The sequence below is a fragment of the Nelumbo nucifera genome, chromosome 1 (genome assembly GCF_055504915.1).
Source record: "Nelumbo nucifera cultivar China Antique chromosome 1, China Antique-T2T, whole genome shotgun sequence".
In the NCBI taxonomy this organism is placed as follows: Eukaryota; Viridiplantae; Streptophyta; class Magnoliopsida; order Proteales; family Nelumbonaceae; genus Nelumbo; species Nelumbo nucifera.
In genome coordinates, this window is record NC_142649.1 from 167,603,395 (window position 1) to 167,621,398 (window position 18,004).

The following is an 18,004-nucleotide window of genomic DNA, read 5'->3' on the forward strand; positions in this document are numbered from 1 at the left end:
TACATTCAACACAAGCCCATTACATAATGCCTACCACGTATGCACATGTCAAGTAAGGGCATAACAAGTAGAGTGAGCTCTAACCATGTCTGAGTGATGTGCCCATTCTTAAATGAAGCACTCCTCTCTTGTAGTAAATAAGTGAACCTTTCCTCTGTGATCACAAACAAGTGGCACTCCATGTACTAGGTGACACTCTAAGGCCAAATTGACACCCTACTAGTTGAGATCTCAAGTCATTTTCCAATTATATCCTTATTGCAAATTTTTTCTACAGAATCAATCTCGACAAAACAGGTTGTGGTTCAAAAATAATCTAGCTAGACATGTTCGTCTTTTGCAATTAATTTTTTTTTTCTTTCTAATCTGGGTCTTAATCTGGTTAATAAATCATGTTAGGGTTTTGTGTAAATGACCCAAGAAATGCTTTTTAATTTTTGTAATGAGAAGACAAGAGAAATTGTTGGCCTTGAGAAAGGTCCAAACGTGGCGTTAAATTTCTTGTCGACTACTCATTGTTAGCCACATTATTGTACATCTTCGGTTGTGTTTTACATCGTCGATATTCCTGACATGCGGCTAGATGACTGAGGATTCTTTCATGTGGTGGAATGGAAAGAGGTAGGGTGGCGTTAAATGCTAAATCATTAAATGTATGTTGGGTTCGTATCTAGCTGATGGCATGCATTATTTCTTTGACTTGTACACTCTCAAACTTACCAAAGTAGAAAATTTCCTCGATTGTTCAGTTTTATGGTCCTAACAGAAAATCTATCCCTCATAAAGAGTCCTAAATCCGAATCGAGCTTTGTCATATATTCATCTTCTTCCTAGCTGCATCAACCTACCTTATTTTCATACATCGCATGTTTTGTTTCAATTCTCACATCAAAATCATAATATTTGAAATTGTCTTATCAATACAAGCATAAAGAGTCCTAAATCCTAATCCAGCTTTGCCATATTCACCTTCTTACTATTCGCATCAACCTACCTTATTTCCATGCATCAGATACCATGTTTCAATTCCCACATCAAAATTATAATCTTTGATTGTTTTTTTTTGTCAATGTACAACACAGAAAAGGATTAATACTTGATATTTGTCCTCTTTCAATACATGAAAACCCGGCCCATGATCACCCATGCATCCTGTAAGCACGTAGTAGTTAGATTAGAGAGTTGTGACAGCCAACTGGCAACTGGGCAACTGTAACAGTAAGCGATGAAAAATGAATGATGATCGATGGAGTACAAAAAAAAAGCTGGTTTTCCCTGGAAAAACAAACAAGCTGACAGCACAGAAACTAATCGGGTCAAATTTGGAGCTTTTATGTGAACGCACACGCACACGCACACGCAGATAGAAACTATAGCATTGGGTACGACCACTACTGTTGTGTTCACCAAAGCTTACGGCGTCATGGAAATGTGAACTTATGAATAAGGGAGGTATACTGAACTCACCGCGGTTTTTACTATGTAGGTGTTTTTCCCTTTTGCTTTCACTTTTTTTTTTTTCTTTTTTTTGTTTTCAAATCCTTCAAGCAACAATTGAATGTTTTTTGGATCATGTATTTGAAAACCTCATTTTGATGTTCCTTGCAATGGAAATAATATTTTCATCCTTTTCTTTATGTGGCAACGAATGTGTTTAGCTAGTACCAAATAACAACATAAAATATACAAAGAATCTGGAATTACTTTACTGAATTCTAAGGCGTGGCTGTTGTCTATGAACACAACAATGATGCCAAACATCACCCTAGTATTTCCTAAGCAATCCTTCATCATCTCTTCTCTTTTAACTATCAAATATTAAATCTAATTAATTTTGTCATTTACACTTTGAATGTAATGCTTTTAAACGCAATTCCAGATTTACAACCAAAAACACTTTGGGAAAAATCTATGCTGCCAGAAGAATTGGAAGTAGGCCTATAAACGGATTGAATTCAAATTGAATCAGGCTAGATTCGAATTCAAAACCAATTATGAATACTAATATTCGAATTTGATTCAATATCCGACCGATATCAAATATCTGAGTTCAAATTCGATTTCAATTATCAAATTCGATTTGAATTCGACCGATGGCAGTGGTGGCCAGTGAGCAGTGGTGGCAATGCAACAACGGTGCAGGAGGGATAGAGAAGATGATGGTTGTCGTCGATGATGGTGGTTGTTGTCGAGACTACTGTCACTGACAATGGTAGTGCAGCGAAGGAGAGATAGAGGAGAAGATGATGGTTGTCATCGATGATGGTGGTTGTCGTTGAGACTATTGTCACTCGACCACCGTCACTGATGTTGCTGTTGGTGATGGTGGTTGCTCGAGTGGCTGTGATAATGAATCGATATTTGAAAGAGAATAGATAGAGGAGAAGATGATTAGATGAGATACGGGATGGTGGTCGGTGACTGGTACTCGACTGTCGAGTCACTGGTGTGGCCGATGTGGTTGCTCGGGCGATGACAGCGAAGGGAGGATTAGGGTTATGGTTTGCAAGGAGATGGAGACTGGAGAGAGGGAGTGGTTCGAATGTTTCATGTTTGCTTCATTTTTGTATTTACATTTTTAACCTCCTTTTTAAATTTATATAAGTAGGAATCTGCTGAATTAAAAAATATGAAAGAAAGTAGTTTTTTGAAGAGAGGAGGAGAGAAGGAGAAGAAGAGAAGAGAAGTTGAAAAGAAGAGAGAGCAATAATCTGGCCCCCATTCACTTATTATTTATACTAAAATAATAGAGCAGTACAAAGACAACAATGCCCTTATAGGGCGGCAAAACATAAAACAACATATATAACACTCAAAAAACATAATAAAATTTGGACACATAACTATTGTGGTCCCCACCTCCTATCTAACGACTAACATAAAACATCTACTCAGAAAAACATCATAAAATTAATTAATCTTCAACACTCCCCCTCAAGTTGGGAGAAAATGTTACACATTCCCAACTTGCATAGATCATGTTCAAGCTTGTTCCTTGCCACCCCTTTAGTGAGAACATCAGCCAGTTGCAATTCTGAAGAGACATAAGCCAAACAAACTTCTCCGGTTGTTACCCTTTCTCTTATAAAGTGTCTATCAACTTCAATGTGTTTTGTCCTATCATGCTGAATTGGATTGTGGGCAATACTGATTGCAGCCTGATTGTCACAGTATAACATCATAGGTTCCTCTGCTTTCACCCCAATCTCACTCAAAAGAGATCTAACACAAAGAAGTTCTGAGACACCATGAGCCATGGATCTATACCCAGCCTCTGCACTTGACCTTGCCACAACCACTTGCTTCTTACTCTTCCAGGAGATCAAGTTTTCACCTACAAAGGTACACACTCCTGATGTAGACCTCCTGTCTTCTAAGCATCATGCCCAGTCTGCATCTGTATAGGATTCTAGCTTCAGATTCTCATGATTTGAGAAAAGAATGCCTCTACCTGGGTGCTTTTTCAGATATGCCAGTATTCTCACAACACTAACAACATAAGAAATATCTGGTCGTGTCATACACAAATACGGCAATCAGCCCACCATTCTTTGATATCTCCCCACATCCTTTACCAATTCACCATCCACACCATTAATTCTGTGATTTGGATCACTAGGAGTGTCTGTTGGTTTGGTCCCTAGCTTCCTAGTCTCTCGCAATAGGTCAAGTACATACTTTCTTTGTGAAATGAAGATCCCATGCTTGGATCTTGCAACTTCAATCCCTAAGAAGTATTTGAGCTCACCAAGATCTTTGATCTCAAATTCTTGTTGTAATGATTTTTTGAGATCATCAATCTCCTCCAGGTCATTTCCTGTCACCACTATATCATCCACATACACAATAAGAATTGACACCAAAGCATATCTTCTCTTCACAAAATGGATGAGTGCCCCTCTAAACCTATCAAACCAAGCCCTAGGTGACTGTTTCAGTCCATATAGAGATTTTCTAAGTCTACACACCTTTCTTTTACCAACATTTTCATAAAAGTCTACTGGAATGTCCATATATACCTCCTCCTATAAGTCACCATTGAGGAAAGCATTTTTGACATCAAGCTTGAACAAGGGCCATGAATAGGTGGCTGCTAGAGATAAAATGATACGAACTGAACTCATCTTAGCTACTGGTGCAAAGGTTTCCAAGTAATCAACACCATAGGTCTGAGTATACCCTTTTGCTACCAACCTTACCTTGTACCTCTCTATCTTGCCATCGGCCTTATACTTCACTGTGAATACCCATCGACATCCAACTATCTCCTTGTTTGGGGGGAGATCAACTATTTCCCAAGTTTGGTTTTTGACCAAAGCATCCATCTCATCTTGCATGGTTGTTTTCCACTCAGGTTTGGAGAGAGCCTTAATAACATTCCTGGGTATAAACACAGAATCCAGGGAAGAAAGAAAAACATAGTAGGAGGGTGATAAGGCACTATAGGAAAGATGGTGTGAAATGCAGTGGGGCTGTCCACTTTCTCTTCCCCTTACAAAGTGCAATGGGAAGATCAAGGTTAGTGGGATCAGCTGCAACAATGGTCTTAGGGACAGAAACATTATCATCAGAAAACATAACAAGCTCAAGCTCAAGAGGAATACCCGGAACTGTATCTGCCGAATCTGGAGTTTTAGAAGGACTAACAGAGAGTGGTGTGCGTTGAGGATGTGTCTAGTCAACCATCATCTGTCGGCGCTGATATTGATGTGAGACTGCCCGTAGTGGCTCAGGTAATGAAACTGGAGGTGCAGGTGGTGGCTGAACTGAAGGAGGCACCATAGAAACAGGAAGATGAACAAATTGTGAGTTCTCCTCCCCAAAACTCTCCCCCTGAAGAGAACCACTCGAGAAGAAGAATGTGGATTCAAAAAATGTAACATCCATAGTGACAAATATGCTCCTCGACACTGGGTCATAACAGCAATACCCCTTTTGGTTTTGAGCATACCCAAGAAAAACACATTTCTTGGCCTTAGGATCCAATTTCTTGCGATGAGGGCCAAGAATGTGAATAAAAGAAACACAACCCAAAACCCTCAGAGGTTTATGAAATATCTCTCCATCTAGAAAAAGAAGGCTAAGTGGCACCTTAAACCCCAAAGTTCGTGAAGGAACACGGTTAATCACATGTACGGCTGTAAGAACTGCATCTCCCTAGAACTACATAGGAACTGAAGCATACACCATAAGACTCCTTGCCACCTCCACAATGTGTCTACTTTTCCTCTCAGCAATTCCATTCCGTTGCGGTGTATATGCACAACTGCTCTAATGAACTACACCATGTTCTAAGAGATACGTGGTTAGGTCATTTTCAAAGTACTATCTGGCATTATCTGATCTAAAAGCCTTAGTTCTCACTCCAAATTGTGTGAATCATTTGGTGGAATTGGCATACTAAGTTAGGAACCTCATCACGTGATCTCATCAAATATATCCAAGAAGATCGTGTATAATTCATCCACAAACAAGAGAAAGTAACATAATCCTCCCATGGAAGGGATTTGATATGGCCCCATACATCAGTGTGAACAATATTAAAAGCAAAAGTGCTTCTTTTATTACTTGGTTTAAAATACTGTCTACAATACTTTCCTAACTGACAACTCTTACACTCCAAAGTAGATAATTAAACAGACTCAAACAGCTTTGCGAAAAGACATTTCAAAGAACAAAAAGAAAGATGTTCCAAGCGATTGTTCCAAAGCATAATCTGGTTTACTGACTCTGACCCACTACTACTGTTGCTTCTAACATGATGGCCCTGATGTCTCAGAATCTCATCCAGAAGGTAGACTCCATTCACCTCACAACCACTCCTAATTATCTTCTTTGACTCTAGATCCTGCAAAACACAATTACTAGGAAGAAAGGTTACAGAGCAATTCAATTTTTTTTCAAAGAACTAACAGACAGTAGGTTAGTATGGAGTCTAGGGACATGTAAAACAGAAGACAGAGTTATATCATTGGTCACTCTATCTGTCCCCTTCCCAGCAATGGGCATATGTGAACCATCTATTGTAGAGGCTCTGTCTCTACTAGAGCACAACTGATAGAAACTGAAAATGGTAGGGGCATTAGTCATATGCTCAGATGCTCCTAAGTCTATAATCTAGGGAGGTCCCTCCTTACTTGAAGTGGATGCAAGATTTGCAGTTGTATATGAACTACATGTATATGCAAAGGAAGTGGTGTAATTGGCTCCTACATTCTACTGTCCATCTGGAAGACTAGAGTTGGGTGAATTTTTCTTACTCATAAGCTGTCCAAACCTCTCCAATTCTATTCTCACTTCTGCTACTGCAATGGATTCCCAATCAGTTTAAGAGAGAGGGGCTGGAGAGTCTCCTGTAGTGGCTACATTTGCATTTCCCTTCTTGTTTCTTATCCGAACAGGTATAAGATTTGGATGAAGCTTCCAAAAAGTGTCCCTGGTATGCTTAGGATTCTTGCAATAATCACACACCAAGTCCTTCTTATCTTCTCTTCTAGTCTCACTACTCCCCCTGTCTCCATTCGGCTTAGGTTTTGTTGTACCAACCGACTGGTCAATCCCAGGTTGTCTCTGCATTACATTCCTCCTACTCTCTTCTCCAGAGACAAAAGCATAGACCTGAAAAAGTGTCACACCCTCCCTAGAAAGAATATGCTGCCTAGCAATGTCAAATTCAGGGTTCAGCCCTGCCAAGAACTCAAAAACCCTATTCCTCTCTACCAGTTTGTGATAATTTGCTGCATCATTTACACTTTCCCATACCACAATTTCTAAGTGATTTATTTCCTGTCATAGGATTTTCAGCATGGAGAAATACACAACAAGAGGTTTTTCTCCCTGTTTCATACTTATCACTTGATTTCTTAATTGATAGGCTCTGGCTTGATTTTACTTCTAAGAGTAGGTTTCAGTCACTCCATCCCAATCTCCTTAGTAGTATTAGCCCATAGGAAATTTTTTGCAATATGAGGTAACATAGAATTACATAGCCAGGACATTACCATGTAATTCTCTTGCATCCATCGAGAAGAGTCTGTATCAGGTTTCTTCTCCCCAATGAGATATCCTAATTTTCCATAGGCACCAATAGCCATCTTAGCTAATTGTGTCCACTCCAAATAATTTGTACCATCAAGTTTTACTGTAGTAAAGATCCCATACCCAAAAATGTCACTATTACCTCCAACACCCAGTTCCATAGTACCGATAGATTTCACCTCGGTATTCCAACTCTCCATTTTACTTCAAACAATTCAATAGTAAGAAAAAATAGATTGGGGACCTTCAAAAAATAATTTAATACCACACACACAGAAACCAACCCTTCTGGAAGAAGAAAATCCTAGTTGGAGGGAAATCTCTCTCCTCCCCACGCCTTCCAACTGAGAGAAAAGTGAATCAATCACTCCGGGAGGCCTAGAAAATTTCAGAAACCAAACCGTCATCTTCAGAAAATCAAAAGAAAACTAACAATACATGGGCGCCCAAGATCAGATAAAAAACAAAGTGTCCAACTTTTCTGGGATTCTTCCCCGTACTCCAATTCTTCCTAATTTTGATGTCGAACAGTAGATCACCTTCCTAATGTCTAAATCCCACCCAAAACTCCAAGAACTGGGCAATCTATAGCAGATCGACCAGCCCTTTACTACTTCATGTAGTCGGCTGATCTAGGGCTGCATGAGAATGCTTCAAGAAACCCTAGCCGATGTTTTGATACCAAGTAGGAATCAACTGAATTAAAAAATATGAAAGAAAGTATTTTCTTGAAAAGAGGAGGAGAGGAGAAGAAGAGAAGAAGAGAAGTTGAAAAGAAGAGAGAGCAATAATCTGGCCGCCCCCTTCACTTATTATTTATACTAAAATAATAAAACAATACAAAGACAACTATGCCCTTATAGGGCGGCAAAACATAAAACAACATATATAACACTCAAAAAACATAATAAAATTTGGATTCACATAACCATTGTGGTCTCCACCTCCTATCTAACAACTAACATAAAACATCTACTTACAAAAATATCATAAAACTAATTAATCTTCAACAATATATATCTATATATATATATATATATTTATTTATCGGGTCGGATCAATGTATATCTGAATTCAATCCGATAATTTCATTAGTAAGAAATTAATATTCGAATTCGACTGAATATCTAATTCGAATTATCTGAATTCGATTTGATTGTGCCAAATCTCGGATTCAAATTCGGATTTTTGAATACCATTTACAGACCTAACTAGAAATGCTTTGACTAATCAAAACCCCCTATAAATATTAATTGATAAATTTTGCCTAATTAGTTACCTCTTTTATGACACTAGTTAGTTACAAGTTTTCCTAGAATCAGCTTTTTGGCATCATAGTGGAACCCAAAACTTTGATAATAGAAATTTGATAGTTTTTTGGCTCAATTTGTTTGCAAAGGACTTTCAAGTGCAATGATGAAAATGAAGGAGAGTTGAAATAGGTTGGTTATGTAATCTGGTTTACTTTTGCTGCAGATTTACTTTGCCTTACTCATTTGCGATAAGTACAATGAAAGAAAAATGAGGTAAGAGGAGATCTATCTATTTGGGAGTGAGATAGGAAGCAAGATGATATAATCCCCACCTTATATGAATGTGAATTGTGGTAGGAGGAAAGTAGTGCAAATGAGATTAAAAGGTACGAATGTTGTATGGGTTAGGAGTGCAAATCATTGTTGCATCATGTGTCATGGTGTCATTGGAGGGCCAAATCCACCCTCATCATTTTCCCCCCACTCCCGAGCCAAGGTCAGCTTGGTGAAGGGAGTAGCTCATCACTTGCTTTTGGCTTGGAGTGACGTATATGGTCAGCTTGGTGAATTCGGCACGCGAGTTTGAATTTTGAATTTTGCCGCCAAGCGACAACGTGGCTCGATTGGGCGGGCAAATTCAAAATTCAAAATTTTCGCTAAATGTTGAAAGAGTGCGCTCCTCCTCTAGGCCGTCAGATGAGACACATCTCTGGCGTTGATTTCAGAATGCTCTCGCTATAAATAGGGGGCCCCCCGACAGGTCCCTATTGCACTATTTTGGGAGTATTCCGAAGGATTGCTTGAATGAGATCTCGAGCAGCTCACAGACGAGTTTGGTTTTTTGCGCGAGGTCGGTCTTCTCTCAGTTCCCGATGAGTTCTTATTTTTGCATTATGTCTAGTGGGGTCGGAGAGGGTGTATACCCAGGCCACTCGAGACGAGGTGGGGACCTCGGGTCAAGAGCGACGAGGGTCCTATTGAGGGGCCTCGACCTCTCAACAACCTAAGACTAGGTTGGAGTTTAGACCTACCAAACTAAGTGGGGAGGAGTTAATTGCCTTGGCGGCGACCTTCTAGATCCTTGAGTCCTATGGCTTCATCTTGCCTAGAGAGGATCAACGTCCTTCGAACCATGGGTGGATTGAGGTATGTGTCTTCGAAGAGGCGCTTATCGCTAGGCTCCGTTCCCTACTATACCCTTTTTTCTACGAGGTGCTTTCACACTACGACATCTCCTTAGGGCAGCTCCACCCGAACTCAATTAGGGCACTAGTAGGGACGATATCCGTCTGTTTTCACCTCAACTTTGATATTTTCTCCGGGCTCTACCAAATAAAGAAAATGCACTGGGAGCCTTACTATTTTTATCTAAGATACCGACCTGGTTACAAGCTTTTGACAACTCAAGGAGAGTCGAGCTTTAAGTCATGGAGTATTGCCTTGTTCTTGACTTCGACTTGATTGTTTGCTCAGGGGTGGGCCACCATGGTGAAATTCTACTGGATTCCCATCTCGGATCACTAGTTTTGGATTTGATATCCTCGAACTACTTCCCATTGTTTGATATCAGTACCTTGGGGAGTTCGAACCTGCAGATGATGTTCCTCCAAAAGAAATTCTAGACATTATGAGTTGTCATCGATACCAGCGGGTCGACTTCTACCCACTTCGTAAAGTAGTCCACCACAACCACCAAGAACCTCCTCTGCCCGATCATAGGTGGGAAGGGGCTGAGGATATCTATCCCTACTGTACAAATGGCCAGGGGATGGTAAGGTACTTTAAGTCGGCGGTGGGCTGATGTGGTATGTTAGTGTGTCACTGACACCTGTCGTACTTCCAAATGAGTTCTATTGCATTCGCCTTCATAGTTGGCCGGTAGTATCCTTGTTGTAGGGCTTTCTAGGGCAGCGCCATGCTCCCCAAGTATTCTTCGTAGAGACCTTTGTGGATCTCGTGTAACACCTGGTTTGCTTTTGTTAGGCGCAAGCAGTGTAGGTAGAGAAGCGTGAATGACCAATGATACAATTGCTCGACAATGATCACATAGCGAGCTAACTATCGCTCTACCCTTTGAACTACACTGTATTCTGTTAGTAGGGTCCCGTGGCACAAATAGTCAACAAGCGGATCTATCCGGCTTGATTTCATAGCCAAGACAGGAGTGGCCTCTTCTACCACCCTTTCTATGTTAGGTCATGGTAGGTCTTCAATATAAGTCATCCACTTTGTAAGTAATGTCTGTCGCATCGGCTAGCTTGTATGGTAGGCTCAATCTCCATGTTGGGACAGACAAATCTAACGAGTTTTTAGGTATAAAATTTGTTCTATGTGTCAACTTTACAAATGGGCTAGACTTACGGATTAAAGATTAAAGCCCAAATTCGCAAGTAATTCAAGTCCAAATTAATTCGGCCTTGGTCAGGCCTAATTTTACAAAACAATATAAAGATTCAATGGGGACATCAAGTTATCTAGAAGGATATCTAGATAAAGAGATATAATTAAAGAAATCCTTCTCAAAGTGATTATTCTAATTATGTCTCTAAGGGTGTGTTTGGTAGCAATGCAATTTGCACCAGTAAAAATACATGGGAGTGCAAATGAAAAAAATGCAAATTCTGGTTTAACTTTATTTTGAGTTTTATTTTATTCTGATTCATGTTTTTATTTACTTCATTTGTACTGTAATCAAACAAAATAAGCTAAATTTTGAAACAAAAATAGGTCAGAATTTACACTCAATTCATTTGCACTGCCATATTTTTGCATCTACTATACAAATTTGTTTGCATTGCATCCAAACACAGCCTAAAGATAAAAAGATCTTGTTTTTCTAATCACATTGGTCCCATAAGTTAATGGTGATTGGTTGAAACTCCAATAGATAAACTTTCACCAGAAAGGTTGAGACCAATTAAGACTCTCAACATATTTTTATAAGAAGGTTCTCATCTAGAAGGAACCCCCTTTTTTTTCTTTCTTAACTCACAAGTAATTTTTAAGCGGTTGTTTGGCATTGTTGCCGTTTCTGGAGCAATGGCGCCACATCAACGCCACATCGGAAAAAAACGGTGCTCCAGGAAACCGGCATTTGTTTGGAACCATTTTTCCATAAAAGATGGTACTTCAAGCTATTTCTCGGAAATCAATGCTAAATTTGGCATTCCCTAGAGCTGCAACTTGTTGCTGCCAACAGGGCAGTAATGTGGCACTAGATAATGGGTACTAGTGCTGAAAACGTTTCCTAGAGCATTGGTACCAAATAGAAAAAGTTGTTGTTGCTCCAGGAAACATCCTACCTAACAGTAACGATTCTAAACAAAAATAAAGTCATCATTTTCTGAGAAAACGATGTTTTCAACCACACATTAGAAAACGGTGCTGCATCTGTGCCAAACATATACCAAGAAAACTAGAAAGCTTTAAAATCTTTAATCTATAGAAAAACCGTTATAGTTTTTCAACAGAAACCTTAGAATTCTTCATAGCTTTTTCTCCAATTCACAAGAGATCGTTAAGAGAATTAAAAAAAAAAAAAAGAAAAACTTCAGTAGAGGTTTCTAAGCATTGGGTGAAAGAAATAGATTCATCTATCTTCTTGATCGTGCATACTTTCAAATCATTAGAAATCAAGTTTTCAAAGCCATTAGAGATCATTTTGGAGTTAATTTTGATCGTCAAATTTCAACCCTTGGATTGCCATCAATTGTTTATTTGTTTTCCACCTACACGTTTCCTTTCAGTTTTTTTTTTTTCATCATTCTCACTTGACCTGATCTTCGAGTGTTGACAAAAACCTCTCTTAACAATTCGCATGTAGCTTGCGTCCAGTCGCTATTTTATTTTGGTATGATCTTTCATTTTCCCTGGTTGTTCTCATTTGACAAAGAGGGAGTACATTGATTCATTGATAGACGCTCACTTCAACACGCATGGACTATCCAATGGACCGGTCCTCTTGGGATTGTGCACTTGGCAATACCATTTCCTTTCCTAGTTCATATTTCTTTACTTAACAAAAAAGAAAAAAAAATATTTTTCCTTTTGTTGTATTGTGTTTGGATTGCCCGTCTCATTCCTTGAATTGAATGTCGTTCGTTTCATCTCCGAATAAACCACGATTCCTCCCCATACACATTTATGAGCAGAGCAGATGAAGTCTAACATCTCATCTACTGTGACCACGATATAGGCTTTTTATATAATAAATATAACCTTTTGTTTTAAATTCTAATAATTTTTTATATTATTTGATAGCTGACGTGTCTATGCTTCATTGAGAGTCGCAGCATACGTAATTCATGAAAACTTCCCACCTGGCTCCAACCTCTAAGGAGGTGCCTCAATTAATATACAAAATCCTTTTATCCATATATTATTTAAAAATAAAATTGATAGATAAAATCACAAAAACGAGCAATTGTAATTGCAAGTCAAAATTTCAAAATTTTCATTTTTTTTTTTTTTTATGTTTTGGGTTGTAGTTTGGAGGGCTGCTGAAGCTTTTATTGAGCTGTTCTCACTAAGCTGCTTTCAAAACAGACATCATGGGAAAGCCAATTTTTTGGCCGATGATACAGTCTATTTGGGCTTTCCTGGGTTTTCACCAAACATAGGTTAAGAAGTTAAGATGCATTGATCAATTACCATCATCCGCAACCATAATTGAAAATGTAAAAAAAAAAAAAAAAAAAAAACTCCACGTCATTCTGATTCTAGGTTCAAATCATAAAAAGAGCTACACGTGACAAAAGGCCATATCCATATGAGCTGTGAAATAAAGTGAAAGTCATTTTGGGGCCAACCAACAAAGTATTTCTGATGTGCGGTGCATGATCAGAGTACCGTTTTAAAGACCAATGAGTCGCATTTTCTACCGTCCAGATATGTATATCTGGGGATTGGTAATTTGTGGAACCCAAATCTCAAGGAATAGTTGGGGAAGCCTGTGAACTGTGATGCTGGGGGACCGGTTTCAAATGATGATGATCTATGTTAAGGACCGGCCCGCATGGAGTATGGACGGTGGACCACGCCGCAGAGGCTGAGCGTTGTTGAGGGCCTGAGGCTTTCAACACCTCCCGACGTGTTTGGATTTGCAACAGTGGGACCCGCACATTAATACAACTGTCATACCCGGCAGGGATTCGTTGAGACCTCCAAGTGAGGGATGCGATGGCCGATGGCCGATGGCCGATGAATGGGAGATTGGGAGCTGGAGCCTGGCGGAGGGAGAGAGAGAGATAATAATGGTGGGAAGTTTCGTCTCTCTCTCTCTCTTTGAATCAGAGGTTGGTTGTTCCCGTACGGGACAACCCTACTTCCACACGAGCTCACTCACACGAGCGCTGCTCGCTTACCTTCCCACCTTGATACCTTCCCATAAATGCTTGTCTGAAAACCCCCCTTATTCAGGAAATATTACACTTTAGCCCTCTTTCATTTTTATTTCCTCGTACGCTCTATTTCCTATCTATTTCTCTCATTCTTTTTTCCCTCTGTCCTCAGATCTCTCAATGGCAGCCTCGTAATATTTTCCGTCCAAAGAGACTCACTCCATCGCCTCTCATCAGGCCGTTCTCCCGGTTCTAGGGGCCCCACTCCCCCCCTCCCCCCCACTCTTTCATTTGCCCAGAAAAGAAGAAGAGAAGAACCACACTCTCGCTCTCGCTCACACACACACAACACATACACAGACACCTATCAGTTCTTTGACTTTGGACTCACGCCATCGCAATAATAGCATTTGCCTTCCCAATCTCTTTCTGAGCTTTTAATTCTACCATCCACATTTCTGCTAACGTGCGCAGCCTTTTTAGCTTGGCCATGGGCGTACTACGCCACCAGCAGCTCCACCATCATCACCGTCTTTCTGCTGCAGTTGCTCTCGCTCTCCTCTTCATTGCGTCCGCCTCGGCCACTGTTCTCTCATCTACCCGCCAACTCGGTATGTATTGGCTTAACTAAACTCATACAAATCAAGCTGTACTGGGTCTCAGACTCTGAGTCTCCCTCTCCCTCTCTCTCTCTCTCTCTCAACGATATAGACTTTGTTTCTTCCTTTTTTTTCTTTTTCTTTTAGGTAGTGGGTTAGTGGGAGTAAGCGGGGTGAAGAAGCCGGAGAGAGAGGAGGCGAAAAAGGGAGGTGGGTTGGAGGTGCTGGAGCGACTTCTGTCTCGGAGGAGACTCGCTGGGCCGGGATCGTCTCCACCAACGTGCCGATCCAAGTGTGGGAGGTGTTCGCCTTGCAAGGCGGTGCACGTGCCTATACAGCCCGGGCGGAGTATCCCTCTCGAGTACTACCCTGAAGCTTGGCGTTGCAAATGTGGCAATAAGCTCTTCATGCCCTAAACTACCAACACATACCATCCCCAAAACCATAACTTGGAAAAACATAGACAAATCTCCTTTACATGTTTCTCTTCATCTCTTTTCTGTATCTGTTTTTTATTAATTTTCTTTCATGTATTTATTGATTTTCTTTTATGGAAAGAGGCAAGGACACATGAGTAATGTAATTCTTAACTGAGTTGAACAAGCTGGCTAGTGGCTACTCTCTCTCTTTCTCTGTCGTTGAACTTGTCATGTTTGTGTAATCACTATGAGATAGCTTGGAAGTAAAGATTGTAACTAAGAAACGAGGATGAGCTTACTCTCAGAAAGATAAAAGAGTTTTTCGCTTTTTTTTTCTCTCCACTTTAGGTTTGATCTAACTAGCTATAAAATTTTAGTTTGGTGGTGTTTCATGTGATAGGGAGGGCTAAAAGAGGGTTGAAATTCAGTTGATATTTTTATACCATAAAGCAGGATATGTTTTCTAATGTTTATTACTTTTATTGTATAATTAGTCTAAGAAAATCACATATGCATCTCCCTCCCTCCCTCTCTCTCTCTCTCTCTCACACACACACACACATTGGGGTTTTAGACGAAGAACCAGAGAGGGAGTCTCTGTCTGCCTGTCTCTCTCAACAAGCTAGATGGAAGTGTCTTGTCTACATGTTTTGATCTCCTTTCTTATTATTCTTTTACAATGGAGCCCTAAATTTTTCCTATTTCTGTATGCTTCCTATATTATTTTCTATTTTCAGAGATCTCCCCTGGATCAGATTCTTTTTCCACTTGCAATGCAGAACTATCAAAGATGGGTTACTCCACAAACACAAAGCATAGATTGTGTAATATACTTTTCCCATATTTACAGGGCAAAGGTGTAGTTCTAGGAAGCAACCCAGTGCTGCCTATTTAGTCATATTCTTTCTACACTTGGCAGTTGAGATGTGGGACTCAAGCGGTCGTTCACAGGTTCCTTCTCTGGAATTTGACAATGTTTTCGTCCTTCTATTTTTATAGTTTCATTACCTTGTATTAGCCCAGTCTCTTAATCACGCGTTAGACCCAAACTTCACTCCGTTCTTCCTTACCAGAGAGCAGAAATGCATATATTTGCAATAATTCAAATTAAAGAAGATTCTCAAAATCTTCATGTAAAATGTAAAATGGTTACCGGAGAATTAATTCTTAATTACAACATGGAAGCTGGAAGGGGTAGCCACAGGATACTGAAAGGAATGGTCTAATTATTAATTTATACGGGCGGCTGAAGGCTGAAGGCCGCTAGCAAGCCTACAAATTGCCCTACTGTTGCACATTACGTATAGTACTAGTCTTGTTCACGGTGTTCCATCGTTATCAAAACTTCCAACTTGTCACTGACGAGCCACAGACTCAGAGGTCATGAACCAAGTCGGTCGGTAGCCGGTACCGGAGGCTCTGCAATCGCCGTCCAAGCGAAGCTTTGAACAATCAAGGCCTAGGGCTATAGGAACTGAGAAGCTTTTGCAGTGCCAGCGTTGTCGATACATGTTCGACAAAATTACAAATACTAGTAAGGCAGTAAGCTTGACAATGGCAAGGTATCGTCGCCTTGGCTGGTTTTGCCTTGAAACCTTGTCACATGGTCCGAAGAGCGACGTGACAGGCCAAGCCACCAAGGTGATACGTGATACCCAACAGCAACAGCAACAGCGTATATCATTTTAGTCAACACTTGGCTCATGACTGTACGACGCAAGAAGAGTCCCTTTCCACGCTCGCTCCACACATATATGAAAGTTGAAACACTTCACACGGGAAAAAAAAAAGCGATATCTGGTAAAGGCTATGGGTTTGTGTATGTATGCAGACCAAGGATGCAACCTTTTATCTCGTCACTCTTTCTTCCTATTGGCATTGCCATTGGGTGAACGAGCTTGTTGGACTGTTCCTTTTTCTCTTCAGAAAACGATGTTGTCTCCGTGCAAGTTCGCTCCCTAGAGCGACAAGCTATTAATTAAGCTAAAGCCCGTCCTCCATGCAAACTTTAGATTGTTTGTCTTTCACACAAAATTAATATGGGCTTTGGCTTGGTTTGACAGCTAGACCTCATTGTAAGTTGTAACCCTGATATGGAGAGAGAGAAGCATAGAGGGTATGATTTATGAAAATAAAATTTGGTCCCAATAGAGATTATTCGACATGGCCTACAGAACCCATTTCTCTGTACTTGCGTAATATGGGACAGATTACCATTGGAATCCACCCTGTAGGATCCTTACACATGACAGCTCTCATGTGGCAGCCTATCATGTACTACACGGTTCTCCTTGTCACCCTCTTTTCACGTGGCCACTCTGGTTCAATGGCCATTTGCCACGATGCAATAAGAATTATTTTTCCTTTACTTCGGCACCATCTTTAATTGATTTTTTTTAAAGTGTTTCGGAGAAAAATTGATGAAAAAGAAAAACCCATGTCGATAGAGGAAATGAAAATGCATCAGGATGTGAAATGTGAATGATTTGATGAATGAAATGAGAGGGGAAAAGAAGATTGGCCACAGGGAATAATGTATGGGTCCCTGTTATTATACCAAAAATCCCAGCCAGACGCTTTCAGTCCTACAAGAACTGCCATCACCATCCATGTCGGGTCCTGGGTTTGTGGTTATTCCCTCATAGACAGTGATGGTGGTACCCTCATGACCATGAATCATATTGCTTTTGCTGTTTTCTTCTTAATGAAATCAATGACTGCATCTTGCATCAAAATCATGGCCTCATGGGGGGTGGGTAGAAGGTATCTCTCTATTGTTCCCTCTATTCCCTTCAATTTAAGATCTGGTGTATCCCTCTTTCTCTAAGTGATTATTGGAAATTCAGAATTTGAGGAAAGAAGCAAAATTGAGTGGCTAAATAAAAATCATTAGGGTCCGTTTGGTTTACAGTCGGAATCAGAATCGGAATAGTTATGATCTATAGACAGGAATGAAAATAAGAATTGGAACCAACAGGAATGGGATTTCATTCACAAAGGATGGGCGGAGAATGACCATTCCATCAAGAATGAGAATAGAATTCTAATTCCGCCCAACGAAACAGTTGAAATATTCCGATTCCAATGAACCAAACGGGGCCTTAGATTGTATTGGATTTAATCTTTTGCTGTAGTACCTGTTGAAAGATGGGTCCAATTCGTGTGCATGACTGCTATTTGTCTCTATACGTGCACTTCCTTTTTGTGTTGAAGGACAGTCCGGATACTCAAGGACTGTTGATTCTTTTTCCACATAATTTCTTGGTGAGAAGTTTCACGTATAGGCTTGACCCCATTTCAACAAAGACGAGTTCCATTCCTGAATCGTCAAATTCAAACTTGATTTGGTCTTTTTG

At 40.2% G+C, this 18,004-nt stretch overlaps 1 protein-coding gene across 1 annotated transcript; it reads left to right on the top strand.

Annotated features, from left to right (window-relative positions):
- Positions 1–13,525: 13,525 nt before the first annotated feature.
- Positions 13,526–14,896, top strand: LOC104596612 (EPIDERMAL PATTERNING FACTOR-like protein 4). The gene is made up of 2 exons (XM_010257873.3): positions 13,526–14,241; positions 14,377–14,896. Exons 1-2 carry the CDS (start codon positions 14,121–14,123, stop codon positions 14,643–14,645), a joined length of 390 nt encoding a protein of 129 aa, XP_010256175.1. The 5' UTR covers positions 13,526–14,120; the 3' UTR covers positions 14,646–14,896.
- The last annotated feature ends 3,108 nt before the right edge of the window (positions 14,897–18,004 follow it).

Coding starts and splice junctions, on each gene's coding strand:
- LOC104596612 (XM_010257873.3), top strand. CDS start 14,121: ATGGGCGTACTACGCCACCAGCAGCTCCACCATCATCACCGTCTTTCT. Junction 14,242..14,376: donor CTCATCTACCCGCCAACTCG/GTATGTATTGGC, acceptor TTTTTCTTTTAG/GTAGTGGGTTAGTGGGAGTA.